This window comes from Cuculus canorus, chromosome 4, assembly GCF_017976375.1.
Source record: "Cuculus canorus isolate bCucCan1 chromosome 4, bCucCan1.pri, whole genome shotgun sequence".
In the NCBI taxonomy this organism is placed as follows: Eukaryota; Metazoa; Chordata; class Aves; order Cuculiformes; family Cuculidae; genus Cuculus; species Cuculus canorus.
In genome coordinates this window covers 18,718,521-18,736,367 of record NC_071404.1, presented here as the reverse complement: position 1 = coordinate 18,736,367, position 17,847 = coordinate 18,718,521, and the positions used below count along the sequence as shown (strand labels likewise).

Sequence of the window (17,847 nt, the reverse complement as noted above, 5' to 3'; positions counted from 1 at the left end):
CTGTTCCAAGTAAATTATAAATCAGCTGTAGTATAATTAGAAACAGCCTATCCCATTGGTTGCATAGATACTGAAAGTCTTCCCAAATTCTGAATATAAAGTGCAGATGCATTTCATTCTACCATCTCGTTTTCACAAAGAAAGATAGAAGGATTTCAACTCAAAAACGTTTATGATAGCATGTCACTACTTTTCATTCCTCCTTCAAGGTTTGCTGAGAGAAGTTAATATATTGCCTGCACATAGTAACGCAGCACTATATAGCTTAGAAATTCTACTTAAAGGAGCACATTCATACCTACTGCTTGCATCAGATTAGTATCACACTCATAAGTACCAAGTAACTTTTCCCCAAAGCTCATTTACAAACTAAAAAAAATCTTTAAAAGCACATGTTTTTTACTAGATTTCAATTTTAAACGAAAGGACACAGCAGTAAACAAACCACTGTGTTCATGCAACACCACCTTCTATTCACAATGACTGAGCCCACTAGAGTCCTCAAATAGTTCCAACAAGTTACAGGGACAAGAGCTCAGGAAATACCAAATCAACCCACAAGATTATCCAAGTATCTTAAAACTGAAAGTTGGTCCACAACACCCAAATCATCTCCATGGATGAGTTTAACCATTAAGTCCTAAAAACCTGACCTTAGATATAAAGGGTCAGAATAGTAGACATTAGAATAAAGTGATGCGATTTCCTCACCAGAGAGCTTCATATAGAGCTTGACTTAGGCTTATATCTGCAAGGAAGGCAAACTTTATTACTTTTTTTAAAAAAACGTGTTCCTATGTCTGCCAGAGGCAGAGAACAACCCTGCATTTGTGTCCAAAGGCACAATATACTGAACTTCAACACATCTTGCAACTGCTGTCTGCAAATGTGACTTGCACAAACACATCAAGTGAGAAGGACCAAGAACCAAGCAGAAAATTGTGCTAGTTTTTACACTAAGAATTCTCTGCAAAGATCATCTTGTCTCTACTCAAACTACCCAAAGTCATTAAACCTAGAATATCAAGTTTTCTGACCACATGAACAAAAACTGGAATCTGAGAAGTTCAAGGACGATCTTACAACATTCAGATGCCCAAGTCAACTTTTACCCTGGGTCAAGAACCACTTAACTAGGACTCTGTTTTCCAAGCTAAATAATTCCTAACTAAGAAAGATATCCAAGCTAGTTTCAATTTAATATCAAATACCAATTATATATTTGGTTTAGTAAAAATATTTTCTGAAAGAAAACAGAGCATAAACACTACCGCAAACTGTTTCTTACTTGTATAAGAAAGGATGAAAGCTACTTTGCAAACTATAGTACTACATTGTGCATACTATTTGAACCCTAATGTATTTTCTGTCCTTCCTCTCCTTCTCACACAGGGTTGATGTCAAGCCCAAAATTACCACATTCCTCCCTTATTGCAATCAATTCTCTACATAGCATGCAGAACACTAAAAGAACAGGGAATCAGAAGTTAATACTCCATTTGCTTCTTCTAAAAGGTTTTCCAAAGTATGCAGAGCCAGGAAAATCTCTTTGTTTAATTTGCCTTGGGTTTTTTTTTTGTTTTTTTTTTTTTTTTTTTACTTTTTTGCTAAGAAGAAAGGAGAGCAACTAAGGTAGTTGTTTTCTAGGAGTTGAGTTTCTGTATTCCTTATCGCTTCAAGTAGTATTCCTACTGTTCCCTGTATTCCTTCAGTGAAAAGTTACATAGTATTTTCAAATGGGTGTGAGAATAATGACTTCTGCTGACAAACAATAGGTATTATGGATGCGCTCCTTTGATGAGCAGAATTTCTAAGGACGTTGCTGTAAATAGCAGGTCATTACTCTTATTAATTCTGCCTATGGCATTAAAATCAGCATGAAAAACAAGGCAAAAAGACAGGAAACTACAGGCTGGGTGGCATCACCTCGATGCCTAGGAAGGTGATAGAGCAAACCAGAAGCTGTTTCTAGACACAAGGACCAGATGATGACTAGGGGTACTCAGACTGCATTTACAACTGGTAAAATCATGTCTGACTGACCAGCCTGATAGACTCCCAGAGTGAATAAATAACTTGGTGGATGAAGGGAAAGCAGGGGATGTTGTTTATCATGACTTCAGTAAGGCTTCTGACACTGTGTCTCATAACGGCTGTCCTCATAGACAAACTGACGAAGAACAGGCTACAAAGGCAGATGGTGAGGTTGCTCAAAATTGTCTGAACTGCCAAGTTCAAAGGGGTCACTAATGGAGCCAGTATCGTTCAACATCATCAACAACCTGGAAGACGGGACAAAATGCACCCTCAGCACGTTTGCAGAGGATGCAAACCTGAAAGGAATGAATGATGCACCAGATGGGTGCACTTCTGGTTAGAGAAACCTGGACAGGGTGGAGTACTGGTCAAAAAAAAACCCTCATGAAACTCAATGAAAGGGAAATAAAAAGTCCTGCCTCTGGGGAGGAATAACCCCATGCACCAGCACACACTGGAGAACAATTAGTTGGAAATCGGCTTTACAGAGAAAGGCCTGACATCCTGGTGAAGATGAAATTAAACTGAAGCCACCAGGAAGCCAACAGCACCCTGGACTGTATAAGGAAAAGCATTGACAGTAGGTCAAGGCAGGTGATCCTTCCCCTCTACTCAGCACTGACGAGACATCTGGAGTGTCATGTCCAGTGCTGGGGCTCCCGACTACTGGAGAGATATGGACACACTAGAGCAAGCCCAGAGAAGGGCCTCAAAGATGATTAAGCAGACAAGTCAATGCAATTGTCATAGCAGGAGAGGTTGAAAGAGGCACAATAGGATAGACAGATCTCAATGTGTGTAATTTCATCATTTGTATAAATAAGTGATGTGCTTCCCTCCCAAGTAAGGAAGACTGAACCATACTTCAGTGTTGCACAGTGAAAGGACAAGAGGCACAAATCAAAATACAGGAAGTTATATTTAAATATAAGAAAAGTCATAGACTGTGAGGGTAGTCAAACGCTGGAACAGGTGGCTCAGAGAAGCTGCAGATTCTCCATTGTTAGAGACACTCGAAACCTGACTGGGAACAACCTTCAGCCACCTGCTCTGACTGGCCTTGCATTAATCAGTGGCACGGGACTATACAATCTAAAGAGGCTCCCGTGAGGCTAATTTGTTGTATTTCTTTCCATAAACTATTCCACAAAGAAGAAAACAGAAGTTTTAAAACCTCCATAAAGTAATATAGGATCAAGTATCAGATGAAGAAAGGATGATCTTTGACAACACTTGGGATTACTTCCAAGACAAAAAAGACACAGAAAGAAAGGACAGGACGTTGATCTATTGGATTGAGTTTAACTAGAACTTGGACAGATTATTTAGAAAGGCAAGAAAGGCCTGCAAATAGAATAGATAGGCTTGGATCTGTTTTTCTGGCACAAAGTTATCACAGCAAGTCTTCACTCAACTATTCTTCTGTAGCACCTGTGCAGGCATCAAAAATTGAAGTCAAATATGCTGGTGTGCCTTAAAATTAAAGAAGACTTTACCGCATTGTATTTGATTATCAGTCTAGACTACTATTAAGGACAAACTAGCACAATGCGCTACACACTATGAAGGAAAACAAAGCATTTCTTCCGATGGAGCTACAACCAGACTGCAGAGTAAATGAGATAATACAAGAGTATAAGTCACTGAAATGGCAGTCATGCAGCCAGATCCCTCATACATTTTGGAATCAAACTGTAAAATTCCAGACAGAACCGTGGCTTCTGCAGTTAAAACAAGGAGAGTCTTAGATGTTTTTTGAAGTATGCTGTATTAAAATGTAATGAAAACTGAATTTTTGCAACTGGTCATCTAACATTAAAACCATTTTTAAAAAAATGTTTAACTGCCTCTGCAACAGATAAATATGATTTTTTACAGAGTAAAATTAAATAGTATAGCTGTATAGCTTTAATTTTAATCAGTGCTCTATAGCACCAGACACATTTGGAACACAAAACACTATTTGAAACAAAAACACAGACACAACAGTTCTGTAGAATCGGATTTGGTTTCAACATTTTGCAACAGTGCAAATTACCCATTTGAGAGGAAGCAAGAAAGAAGAGCATCCAGCAAACAATGTCACAAAGGATGAGCACAAAACAGATGTGGGAAAAATAAACAGCCTTCCTGCCCTGGAATTTGTAAAAAGCTCTGCAAAGAGCAAACAGGACTCCTCACTGCAATTTGACTTCTAGACCTACTAAAGGACTCCCATGAGAAAAGACCCTCAGATGAATAAAATATACTAAAAATAATAGCAAACGTTCATACAGCTTTTAAAAGAACTCTCTGAGACTGCAATTTTTATCAAACATTTTGTAGCATTCTATATTCAAAATGTTGTTATAATTTGATTTTTTAAATTCTGTGAGAACACTGCATCTTTTTCAGTATGGTCTTCAAAGACAGCCTTTGTCTACTTCTGATTTAACAGAGCTTTTTAGAGAAGATATTTGAAGCTCCTTTGACCAAAGTCTGCTAATACAGAATAATTACTATAGTAATTTGTATTATTTTTTTAAAACTATAAATACAGATGTGCCAGTGCAATTCATGCAAGATGGTCTCACATTCCTTTGGTTAGTGACTAGCACAAGCTTTGTGGTCTCCTCTTCATTCTAAGATGAGGAATGCTCTATGTACTGCCCTTAAACTGTGTAGGATTAGCTAAGAGACGGATTTTTCACATCTGTGATTAACAAGGAATAACTTGTCACCCCCTAGAGACATTCTCTACCCGAATCCATTATTCCGCTACCTATCACACATGCGTGAAGGTATTAAACCTTCAAATGCTCCAGTATTCAGACTGAAGCCAGGCAGGTGTTTTAAGTATCAAAGCTTTAATGGAGAGAAAATCAAAACATCAAGCCCTAAAAAACAAGCACAAAAACAAGCACACGCATTATCACCTCATGTTGTAGGCAGTCCAACCTAGAACTTCCTGGTTGTGGTAGTTGGAATCTGTTCAGAATGCACCCCAACTGAAAAAATTCATTCTCAGGCTTCAGTACTGAACTTGCACACCAAAATGAAGACCAGGATTCATCGAGAAAAGAAGCTAGAGACTAACTTCTAGCTAAAGAGCTAAGAACTCATTCTCAGAGCTGCGTACAACTTCCACTCAACAGAAGATAAGGTCTTACTGTCAAAAAAGCCACTTGCATTGAGACTATATACAATACAGCACAACAAGATGAAACATTCTTCTTTTAGCTATGATAGTTATACAAACAATACCCTGGAACAGTCATGGTGACTCCACTGCTAACATAGCTTTTTCACCAGGAGTTATAAAATTCCACATCACCTTTTTAAACTTCACATCTAAGCCTCTGTAAATTTGAAAAAAAAAAAAAATCAGATTTTGCTTCAGTTAAAACTGTATGTTCATAATGCAGTTTTGCAACATCTGGCTTTTTTTCCAGAAGTCCTTGCTCCTGAACTCCAGACTTCACTTGTACAGAGCTAGATGACTGGAGCTTTTAATACTTCTTTTTCACAACTGAAAGGGCTATATTCTATCAGATGTTCAAAACACAGGCAGAAAGTTCAGAACAAAACTAATTATTCTGGGATTAGCTTATTGAAGCAGCTCACATTAAAAGTCATAGAAAATCCTTCTAGTCCTCTTAAAAGTTACAATTTTACTTCAAATTCACGCTTTACGGACAAGGCTAGTCAAATAACCAGAATAAAGCTGCAATCTTATGCCACATATCAATACCTAATAAAAAGTTAGCACATAGGTTTATTTTAATCTCTGGAAAGTATGCCTTATCCCATCAGTAAGTCTACACCCTAAGAAAGAATATGCAAATAATACAGCGTGGCTCTTTCCTAGGTGAGGCAAAAGAAACCGTACTGATTTATCTAGTCTATTTCGAAACAGCTGCTAATTCCCTTGATCATTGCCCAGGTTCAGTGGGCAGTATTGTCCAAGACAAGCTATATTAGATTTTATCTGAGATGGAACATTTTATTTCTTAGTCCCTCCTGCTATGCACGCCATGTAAGATAAGATGACTTGTAAAACACTACATATTCAGAGACCATGGTAACTCATTAGTTTTTAGTTTTGTAAATTCAAAACCTGCCAATACACAGCCTATTTACCACATTCAGCAAACTAAGTTAGAGCCCAAACACCTAACTCTAAGCATTTATGTTTAATATAGCTAAAAACACACTATTACATCGAATCCCATTTAATATATTTGACAAGAGTGACTCTTAAGTGTTGAGGTTATAATTAAGCCCTTGCTGAAGGAGCTGCAAACATAGCAGTTTCACATAGATCTACATGCAGAAAACAAATCCAACTAGAACTTCAGTTTGTTTGCTAAGTAGAAAAAGCTTTTCCTTGAAACTGCAGTTGAAACATACTTTTCTTTCTGTGCTGTTACACATCCTTAAGTTCCAAATGGTTCACCCACAGCACAAAGCTTTAATAATTTTCAGTACTACTCAAACACTCATAAGTACACTCCTAAATAAATGCTCTCTTCATCTTAAGTTTCAGTAATTTGTTTTAATGTACTGGTGGAGCTGGAGCTCTAATAAATAGCAAGTACAGGCAATTCCTAAGTTTGTTATTTCAGAACTGTGTGGTAAAAATGCAGAAAAATGTATGAACTGTAACAAAACATTTAATTCTTGAAATATTTCTTTCTCCGTCATTCAGTGATACATTGTAAGAAGCGTGAAAATACAACAGCTTTTAAACTGAAAGCTATTTCAAGTACTAACTTGAAGTTCAACACTTAGAGCATTCTTTTCTCCAACTCGGGATTTCAGCTTACTCCTACCATGTAGCTCAGGGGGGCTGGTTTTGGCAGAGGTAAAGGGCAGAAAAAGTGGGTACAAATATTTGGTTCAGATACTAGCATAGAATTTGCAGTTATTCTAGAGACCACTAGAGTAACATTTTGCCTCCATGCTTCTTTTCAGCAGAAGTAGGGTTTGTAATGGGGTTAGAGCTAAGACAATAAATGGATATTTTAGAAATAAATTCTATTAATTCAAATATCAGAACTGGAAGGGCTTGACCTAGAAACTTTCTAGGACGTACAAGTAACCTTTCTCACAAGAGTCATCATGCAAAACTAAATTGTCCAAGTGGTAAATGTCTGCAGAATTGGACTCCAAATTAGCATCTTAGTGGAACATTGCTGCCTCAATGGATTATTCACAAATAGAAGAAAAATCTGGGTAGTTTTCAAATGACTGTTGTAGACTATTCCTATGCTGATTTTTTTTGATGTTTAGCATAATCTTAAAATTATCACATCTGACATCTCAACTACTAGACACAAAAAAAATATTAGGAAAGATTACAATTAAAAACAACGTTCTTATCAGCCAAAAAAGAAGTTACCTAAATGAAAAGGTAACTGCTCTGCTATGTAAAGAAGCGAAGAGTATATTTAGCCCTAAAAATGTGACTGCGTTGTATTCCCGGAGTACAAAAAACTGTAAGGAAATTTTAGACTTAAGCAGCTTATAACAGAACCGGTTCAACAGTCTACAGCAGCTGTCTTCAGCAAATTTTATGTTTCCCTCCAGGTGACAATAGCTTGTTAAAAAACACTGGGATACTCTGAGCAGTAGCTGCAACACCACAGAAGAAGTGACCTTGGGGATAACGGTAGACTGCATTTTTTAAAAGTAATTTTTAAAGCCATGTATCTAGTAACTGGTAGTTTTCAGAAAGTGGAGATGCTCAGTTATCTTCACTTTATTTTCTCAAGAAACTATTTCAAACTATTATAAACATCACGCCTGAGATGACAGCTTTCTAAAGAAGGAAGAAATAAGTGTTTAATTTCACATTCTCATCAGGAATCGTTTCAAAAGGTTGTGTCTCCCATAATAAGCAGTGGTCTCTGGAAATTCTCACATGTGGAAATTCTCCACACCTTGACCCTTCGTGCTTTCCTGCCATGAAGCATACTGAAATCTATCACTAGTGAAATACTGTGGCCAATGTAAGAGAGGTTCAGACAACAAGACAGGTGACATCCAATTCTTTAGTCCTTTTATGAGACCTGTTGTGTACCAGATACTCTTTAGAAGCTCTACTCTTGGGAACATGGGCTCATCATACAGGTTACCAGTTAATTTAGAAAGTCTTCCAAACATGAAAAACGGAACAGCTAAGACTGTAATTAATCCAAGATGTTTTGACACTGCTTCAAGATGTACACAAAGATACAAGCTGTCCTATTGACTACAAAAAACAGCTGTACATATTGAAGTTCAAAGAAGGTTGTCTCAGCAGAGAACATCTATACAACCACATGATTCGAACATTCATGATTCTGAGAAGAAAGCCATAGTCATGGCAGACTTACTTGCTCAGGCGGTGTTGTACCAAATTGTCTTAGACTAGAGCTAGTACCCCATTGAGAGCTGAGCCTTCAGACAAGACTCCCCAAGAACATAACTAAATGAACACTGCAGTGTATACCCATTTATCTGACTGAAGACTTTTCCAACTAAAAGGCTTATAGCCAAATTCTCTTCAGCTTCACCAGAGTCTCTCCAGCAACTAAAGTTTTCACAAACCTAGAACTTCAGTTGCTAGTTTCCATCTTGTTTTCCCCCCACAGTTTATATAGTAGGTACTACTTTATGATCATTTATTGCTAAGCAGACATTTTTACTTTAAAATTACAGCAGGGCTGCCATATTAACATGACACTGCTTATTGCTGTTTGGATCCCATTGCACTTTTACAATCACACTGGTGTGACAAATTCCTGCCATGGAACATAACAGCTCTAAATAGCTTTGTGTAGCTATTACTAGATATACCTACTGTACTAGAGATTTGTTGTTGCTTAACCAAGCTATAGGAGAAACACAGAGTGGTATACATAGAATTAATCATATTAATTATATCTCGAGTAGTTCTCTTCTGAAGTAAAGGCTGACAGTTTCTTCTCTCAGAGGTTGGTTTTGCAAAGTGCTTTGGGTCTTCCCTCAGAGGGAGTTGAGGCTGTTTAGTGTTTTACATGATCAGATCTACAAGTGAGTATTCACTATGAGTAACTCACTGATCAACCAAACAGTTCCTTGGATATCAGAGCTTCCGGCATAAAAACATTATTTCATAACTGAAATTCCAGTTCAAAAACAAAAAAACAGAAGCACCACTTAACCTAGAGAGATGAATTTACTTTTCCCCCGCCAAGGGAAACTACTGTGAAAGTCTGTTCTTCACATTAAAGAGTACTGAACTACAGGAAACATGTTTTAAAAATCAGTCTATACACACTAGCACAAGATATTGCAACATAAAAAATATTACATGTAAACGATCTTACAAACCAAACTGAGTTCATTTAAGTTGCAGGAACATTTGCTTCTACCTTCCATTGGCATGCTAAAAGGACTGCATCAGGTACTCTTTGACAGTAGGTTAGCACATTACACTTAGAGTGGAAATGTGACATCCTACACTTACACATTGAAAAAAAAATCCATAAAGCCCTAAAGTGCTTGCTACTTAATGTATTAAAAAAATACTTTAAGGATGTGTCCACAAGTTTCCTGAGCAATCGTTTCAAATTTCAGAATCCCAAGGAGATGAATTAGCTGTCAGATAACAATGCGCCTTCATCAGATGGAGTTGGCATTTGTAAACAAGACGAATTTTCTCAGCTTTTCCTCACAAATATGAAATATTTGCTCTTAGCCAACAGCTGGGGTGATTTAAAGACATCTTGCATATATATTCAAATTACAAGTCACCCACACACACCTAACACTGACTGAATTCCAGGAAATAAAAAACTCTGACAGTACCAGAGCAGAAGCAGAATTCTTAAGACAAAACAGTATCTAACTTTGTAGGTCAAAATTAATTAATTTTCAAATGTCAGAGTTTGCCAGCTGAAGGCTGAACAAAAATAACCCACAAAAGTAGCCACAATTATCAGAATTTTTCTGATATATTGTTACCCAAAGATTTTACAGGTTTATTGAGAGAAAACCAAAGAAAAAAAAATGGAAAATATAACAGCAAAATGTGAATATAGTACATTCCAAGTACAAGTACATTCCAACTACTAAAGTTCTTTTCCCTACAACTACAATTCTATACTTCAGAAATCTATTAGAAGCCTCAAAATTATGACATGTTAAAATAATTTTTGAAATACTGTTAATCTATCACATAGCAGGATCTTGCTTCAATGTAATCAAGAGACAAAGTTGACCATATACTGCTCTAAAACTTAGCAAGTATTTGGTACCTCAGTATCAAACCACAATCACAGAAAAAGCATGTTTTTTTAATTTTTATTAATGTTCCATGCATGCATGCTTACTTTTGCAATATGAACCACACACACTGCTGTTTAATTTTTTTTTTTGCTAGGCCCTATAAACCGAATTTAGCAATGTGTATATATTATTCCAATATATTCCTCAGCAGGAGAAACTGTACTTTATACAAAGTTTAAAGCATATTGTAAAAAAGCACTGCATTAAGTAATTTAATACAGCTTTGAAAAAAAAAATCTGACTATGTATTCCTAAGAGTAATCATTCTCATTAAAATGTATTAAAAAAAGGCTGCGCTATATACTAACACTTTCAATTTCTAGATCAAAAGGTTACTTTGGGTTATTTGAAAAAAAATAGGGTAACTACCTCAAATACGTGATATTTCAACAATGATATTTCTATCATAATTACAACACTGGTTACTACGTCTCTTGACTAGCTTTATCTATATGACCAAACAAAACCATTATGGTTTGTGGGTTTCCGTTTCAGCTGTGGATACAGAGCACAACAACAAGACAAACAATGTTTAGGCCAATGCTGCTTATCAAAGAAAAGAAGTGGGAATACTTCGCAACATGAAAGCAGCAGCAAATGAAAAACTGAATAAGACCTCAGAGGCATGCTTAAAGAAAAGGTGATACAATGAAAATGCAGCAACTAAGACACCTAATAATAAAGGCAGTACTCTATAAAGTATATACATATTTTAATACAGTGACCTTAGACTTTCCTAGCTCAAAATCAAAACTTTGTTCAAATGTCAGCATCTTTCCTTTGATGAGTTGGATGCCCCATGTTGTACAATCCATTTTAAAAAAATATTTTCATTTCAGGAAATGTAACTAAATAAGGCGGCACACACTGAAAACCAAGCAACTATTAGAAAAAACTAAATTATTTTGGGAATTACTCATTTCCTATGTCTTACTAAAACCAAGCAGGTGTTTGCAGTTCAACTTCACTAGACCAGATCCTCTCTTCCCCACCCCATTCTCTCTCCCCACAGTATTCTTTTTTTTTTTTGAAGTCCAAATTCAATTAATTCTTGAAAGCCAACAGTTCATAATTTTTCTAAGCCTTTGTACAAGCTTTAATCATCCAAAAACTGGACTAGAACTCAATTACTGCTTTCACACAGTATAACAAAACAACACTTTAACTAGCAGTGACTTCCAATAAGACATTCTATAAAACATCGAACATCTCCAAGACTAACATCTAACACTGCACCTCAGAGAACAGGCTTTTTTTAGGTGTATTCATATTTGAAAAACTCCTTGTGTACTCTAGGAACAATATTTGATAGTATTAGCTATTTCCTACAAAACAATTGCAGTTTACACTTCAAATCTGAACTGCCCATAAAAGCGCTCCCCCCCAGCCCAAGTCCAATACATACTGCTTGAAAACTGCTTACTTCTTCTGTGTCTCAAAAAGGATAGATGACGCAAGTTTAAGAGAAAAAAAAAAAACCAAAACACACAACTGATTTGATAAAAAGAAATTCCAACACATTCAGAATTAAAAATACTTACAGCCTCTCCAGTTCTTTTAAATCCTGGAATGCTCCTCTCTCAATAGTACTAATCTTGTTCTCCATGAGCTGACTGAAATATAAAAGTTCTTATGTTAGAAGTTTTTATGTTGAAAGTTTTAATAGCTTTGAGATAACTTGCTGCATTCATAGTAATCATTTAAAGGCTAGCGCATCTTCATTAAAACAGCACAACAGTTACATTTTCCTAGAGTAACATCCACTTTAACCTTTCAGACCTCCGTCATCAACACCTTATACAAAAAATAATCACTGTTAAAAGAAACAGGAATAGACATTACATTTGGTTTTCCACTTTAAGAGCTCCGATTCAAAAAATTACATGTATGCATACATGCTGTGTGCATACACACACGCGCGCACACATCATTGCTCTTCGGTAAGCTATAAAACTCCAGTTGAACTATATATAGGCAATATCAGTCTCATATCAAAATAAAAAAAACAAAAAAACCCTGAACTACGGTGCTGGGAAAATAAAACATCAGTGGAAGACTGGACAGAGATTGTAAACAAGTAGTTTTCTTTTGTAAATAAATCAAAAGCTACTGCAACATTATATACTGTATCAGAGAGAAACAGACAAGGACTTTATATGACTACTTCCTTAAATTAAATAGCATTAACAAATCAGCTAAGTATATTATGCAGTATTTTAAACCTGCTGTTAGTTAGCTTCCCCTCCAAAAAAAAACCCTCATTTTAAATTTTTAAAAGCTTCATAACGCTTGAAACAAAAGCGTTTACCAAAAAACCCAAACCAAATCATTCCTTCCTCAGACTCACCATTGAAATGTTTGCCCAGAAATGACAGAAAAGCAATAATCATCACCTGGAACTTGTATTTAAATTCAGTAAAGGAAGAACTTTTTTTTTTCATGAGTTCCCATATACTTCTGGTTGAGAATAACCATTTCCAGTTTTAGCTATAAATTTCCTGACCCTAAACTGAAGTCATTCTAACAGTTATTCAACCAATTTTAGCAACTCTTCCTTGTAAACTACATGCCAAATTAAACCCCCAGGTTATCTCTTGATAACCTTAAGGAGAGATTAAAAAACAATTTTTAAAATTATATTTAAGGGAATTGCTATCTTATTCATATCAGCATATAACGTGGGGGGAGGGGTTGCAAGTTCAGATGCAGTAGCACAATACTTAAAAAGTGATAACTCATCCATGTTATAAACTGCAAGATAATTAGTTTAATGATTTTTACAACAAACTGTAGCATCAGTCTGAAAAGGTATTATTGATAGAAAGGGAAAACTTACAGAACTCGAAGGTGCCTTAGACCAGCGAAGTCTGTCTTAGTGATTCTTGTGATGTTATTTCCATTAAGATCCCTAAGAAGAATAATTTATAAGCAGCAAAATTAAAACATTCAAAAGTTATCTTTAAATTGTTCTGTCCATTTTCATGGCCTCAGCATTATCAGACATTAGGAGATGTAAATGAACCCAAGAAACCATTTCTACAACTAACATTGTGCAAGTTCCCAATTTCCAAGGGACCGAACGAAAGTTTATCTTGAAAGTAATAGTTTCAAACTTTGTAATAAGAGATGCTTACAAAGTCAGTTCTGCCATTATAAAGATCACATCTATCTTCAACAATATAGAAGAGTCAAAACCTGTCTAGATGGGGTTGTAAGTGCATTCTGAAAAGTACTAAAGCTACAATACATATATACAGTATTTGTTTGACTGTTATGAAGACTAAATAAGTTAATAAAATCAAGACAATTTTCACCACTTTCAAGCAGCCTACAGCTTTCACAGAATTGCTACAAAGGCAGAATAAGGCTTAACTTCCTATAGCAAAAAATTATTTTCAAATAAGTGTAAGGCTGTTGGAGAGCAACTGATGGGAAACGTTTTATGAAAAGTAAACCCTTCACTTGCTGCGCAGGAAGCTATACTGACTACAGAATCCAAAGCATGTTCAGAAACAACAGAAAACTGTATTTAGGCCCTAGCATTTCTGTTCATACTTCAGCACTACTTTGTCTTCTGGAGTTATACATCCCTTTTTCATAACATTTGGGGGTCAAGATATAAACTTCCCTCAACTGCAATCACTACAAAGAGAACTAGACTTCACAATTCCTCAGGCAAGCCTTTAGGAAGTGGTATTACATGGAAACTTACATGGAAACCACCCTACCAATTCCCAACGATGTTAGGGAAAAAATAATCTCTTTTTTTCGGTGTTTATACAACATGTGGCCAAAACACCACTGTAAAGAAACCACACAAGCCTTAGCAGAAAGGCGCCTCAGATATTCATCGGTGAAATTCATCACTCCGAGAAGTCTATTCATAAGCCAACATTGAAATGACTTCTTGGAGAGTGAAGAAACGCTGCGCTCACCTCTTCCAGTCCCTCGCCACCCCTGCAGGGCAGCCCGACGCGACAGACAACCGAGCGCACGCTGGCTCTGCCCTCGCGGGTAGCGAACGCCCCAGCCAGAGGGTGCACCGGGAACCGGGTGGGGGAGGGACCGCGGTTTTGGCACAACCTGGCTCCGTGTGAGCGGGAAAGAAGCCGGAGCCCCCGGCGAGCCCTCGCCCCAGAGGCGCATCCCCGGAGCCCCGCTGCGCCCCCGCCCCAGGCCCTGCGGCTCCTCGGAGAAAGAAAGCCGCGATCGCCAACTTTGCCGGGAAGCAGGGAAGGAGAGGCCGCTCCGCCGCCGCCTCAGGGCGTCCCCACCGCTCCCCGGGATGAAAGGCGGCGGCCGGGAGCGGCGCCCACCTCTCCGCGCATCGCCGTGACACGGGCAGCAGGGGAGCGAAGGGCAGCCTCCCGGGGCGCTGCGGGGGCCGCCTCTGCCCCGCCGCCCGGCGGGAGCCCGGCCGGGGTACTTACAGCCTCTCGGTGTTGCGAGGGATGTTCCTCGGGACGCCGCGCAGCGCCAGCCCGTGACAGTCCACGGTGCTCCCGGAGCAGGAGCACTGCGCCGGGCAGGGCTGCGGCGCCACCTCGCCCGCCATGGCCAGCAGCAGCCCCAGGGACAGGGCGAGCTTCCCCCCGCCGCACATCGCTGCGCTCGGCCCCGGGGAGGCGCGGGGCGCGCCGCGGGGAGCGCTCGGGCAACTTTCAGCCTGCGGAGAAAGCGAAGTCTTTCTTTTTTTTTTTTTTTTTTTCTTTCCTTCTTTCTATCCAAAGCTCGGCCGAGAAAACAGCCCCGCGAAGTGCGGCGGGCGGCACGGATCCGCGGCCGAAGGCAACTTCGCCGGGTGGCTGGCGGCACTCGCGGCTCGTCTTCACGCGCTCCCCGCAAAGGCGAAGCGAGCCCGCGGGCTCGGCGGAGTCGGGCCGGCTCCTTCCCTTGCTGCGAGCCCCCGGCTGGAGGCCGCGCAGCCCCGGGCGCTCCCACGCGCGTCCCCCGCCGCGGGCCGGTCACAGCCCCACGGGGGGCGGCGGGGCCGGCACCGCGCACACACCGCCCGGGCAGAGGCGCCTCAGCAAATCATACCCCTCTCGAAGGCATTCATCAAACTGTCTCACGGAAGGGAGGAGGGAGGGGTGGCGGGGGAAAAAGTCAAAACGCACGAGATGATGTTGGGCTTGGCTTTCCACCCCCCGCGCCCCCTCCTGCCGAAAGCTCCCAAGCCAAGTTTAGCAGGAAAGGGCTGGTCCTAGAGCACGATAATAATAAGCTGCTCGAGAAGTGATTCGTTGCCCGGCTGGAAGGGAGTTCGTCCACGACCTCCTTCTCCTCGGTGACAGATCACAGCTATAGATCCTCCGGTGAGATACCGGGAGCACCGCGAGACGGACCGGCTAGCGAGCGGGGGGACGGGGGTGCCTTATGCCGCTGCCCGCGGTCTCCCGGACACCGTGGCTTTGCCGCGGCAAAGGCACCTGATGGGCAAGGTAGGAGCCGCTCAGTCCGTCCAGGCGAGGCCAGTTCAGCAGCTCCCGGCGTCGCTGCAGGAAAGGGAGCAACTTTCGTCCTCCTCTCCCGGAGCGCAGCGCCTCGGGAAGGGGTCGAGCTCCTTCCCCCGATCCCGCCCGTGCACCTGAGCTGTCGGTGCTGCCGCCGAACGGCGCGACCCGGCTCCCTGGCGGCGGCGCTGCTCCAGCGCAGAGGGAAGCGGGGGGTAGAGGGGCGGGGAGGGCGGAGACGGGCGGTGGCGAGAAGCGGGAGAGAAGGGAGGCGACACGCGGGCTCCTTCCCTCGCACCCCGAGCCTCTCCGCTTGAACAATAGCGCGGCACCGCCGCCAGCAGGCCGGCTACTCCTCCCCGCGGCCGCCGCGCAGAGCCGCCTCCGCGGCTACCCTCACCCCGCTCCCACGGAGCCGCGGAGCGCCCCGCGCGCCGCCCTATATAGGGGCCGCGCCTCCCCGGCCCCGCCCGCAGCGCCCCGCGCCGCGCTCACTGGCTGCGCCGCCGCCCGGCCCGGCGAGCGCGGGGAGGGGGCGGGGGCGCCACGCTGCCAACAATGAATGAAAGTTGGGGAAACGCGGAGGCGGCGGGGGAGGCAGGTACCCGCCTCCCGCCTGGGGAGCGCGGCGGGGCTTCCCTCGCCCTCCCCGCAGCCCCGGCTCTGCGCGATGCCCGTGTGCGCTTCGCCTGGAACGGCGCCGGCTGCTGCACTTGCGAGCGTCCCCGGAGCCTCACCGAGGGGCTTGTTCTCCGCTTTGTGCTGCAGTCGCTGCGGAGGGGGAAAGAGGGTTTCCGTGGCGTTGTCTTCAGTTGCAGTTTTACGGTGAAACACACCAGAGTCTCTCAGAAATTATTTTATAAATAAAAAAAAACCCAACAAATAAAAAGGGCAACTGTTACTCTGTATGTTGAAATACACCGAGTGTCAACATTAACAATACTGGGCTCGTTTAGAAAACACCTTCCATTTAATAACATTATATTCTAAACAGATACATTTTCCTGAAGAGTAGTTTGTTTTCGGTGCTTCCTCAGCATTCTTAGGAAAATACTAAATGCGTCAGCCTCTCAACTAAATTTTAGCTGGTTTCAGTTTTCTTTGCCAGTGAATTCAGTTCCATGCGATTTATACCAGCTCTTGAGACCCCCGTAATAGGTGAAAGTGATTTGTCTTTTGTAGATGGCAACCCCCCAGCAGGGGTGACTAAGCCTTCAGCAAGGTGTGGTTTGTAAATGCTCAGAGGAGTCCGTAGTTCCTTCCATCTGGCTGGGTCCAGCTGAGCCTCATCATCTCTGGGGTCTGTGCTGCACAATCCCCACAAGAGGCTTACTGTCTCTTTTTGCCCGTTACCAAGAGGACAAATTCTCTTCCCAGAAACACTACTCTAGATCCGAGTTAATCTGCTGAAGTGGAAGCTAGCAAAGTTACTCTTGAATTCTCTTACCGTAGGATGTGAGCCACGATGAAAATTCTTGAAAGTGTACATACCTAGAAAAAACTGCTTTATTTCTTGATCCATTTGTTTAGACAACATCCAGTAAATATGATTGTTGCGTTTGGCACCATGGGTCTTACAGAGACACGGAGATACTCCAGGTTTAGGTTGACGCAGGAAGGAGAATTCGGTGACTATAAGGGGAATACATCAGCTTCTGTGTAGACATGCTTTTCACTCTTTTTTTCCAGTTTGCTTGGTTTAGGTTTTCACAAAGGATTTAGGAAGGATTTTGCAACTTTCTAGCAAGCAATAGAAAAGAAAAAAAGAACTTAATCTAACACATTGCTTTCATGTCTCTGCTAAAATCCTTTATCTTGTAACTCCAGACAGAGAAGAAACAGAAAATGCAACTGTTAACTATTCAGTATTTTTCATTATTTGTTTCTAGTACTAGAAATGTGCCTAGTGTTGTAGAAGACCCAAAGAGAAGAAATAATAAATCTTTTTTTTATATAGTAATTCTTAGAAAATAAGAATCAATTCTTAAAGCTTAAACGTTGTTAAACAACTATGTGCAGAGCTGATTCAAAATCTAAACTGGTCTTAACTAACATATTTTGTTTT

At 40.9% G+C, this 17,847-nt stretch overlaps 1 protein-coding gene across 13 annotated transcripts in view; it reads right to left on the bottom strand.

Moving 5' to 3' along the window:
- Nucleotides 1–15,068, bottom strand: part of SLIT2 (slit guidance ligand 2) — a 256,360-nt gene extending 241,292 nt beyond the window's left edge. For 12 of the 13 annotated variants that reach the window (XM_054065264.1, XM_054065267.1, XM_054065268.1 and 9 more), the window contains exons 1-3: nucleotides 14,760–15,068; nucleotides 13,166–13,237; nucleotides 11,871–11,942 (exon numbers count right to left, since the gene is read on the bottom strand). In XM_054065264.1, the coding sequence (XP_053921239.1) occupies nucleotides 11,871–11,942; nucleotides 13,166–13,237; nucleotides 14,760–14,932 (317 nt within the window). In that variant the 5' untranslated portion in view covers nucleotides 14,933–15,068. The remainder of the gene's footprint in view (nucleotides 1–11,870; nucleotides 11,943–13,165; nucleotides 13,238–14,759) is intronic. The other variant, XM_054065278.1, reaches the window with a different exon arrangement.
- Between the last annotated feature and the right edge of the window lie 2,779 nt (nucleotides 15,069–17,847).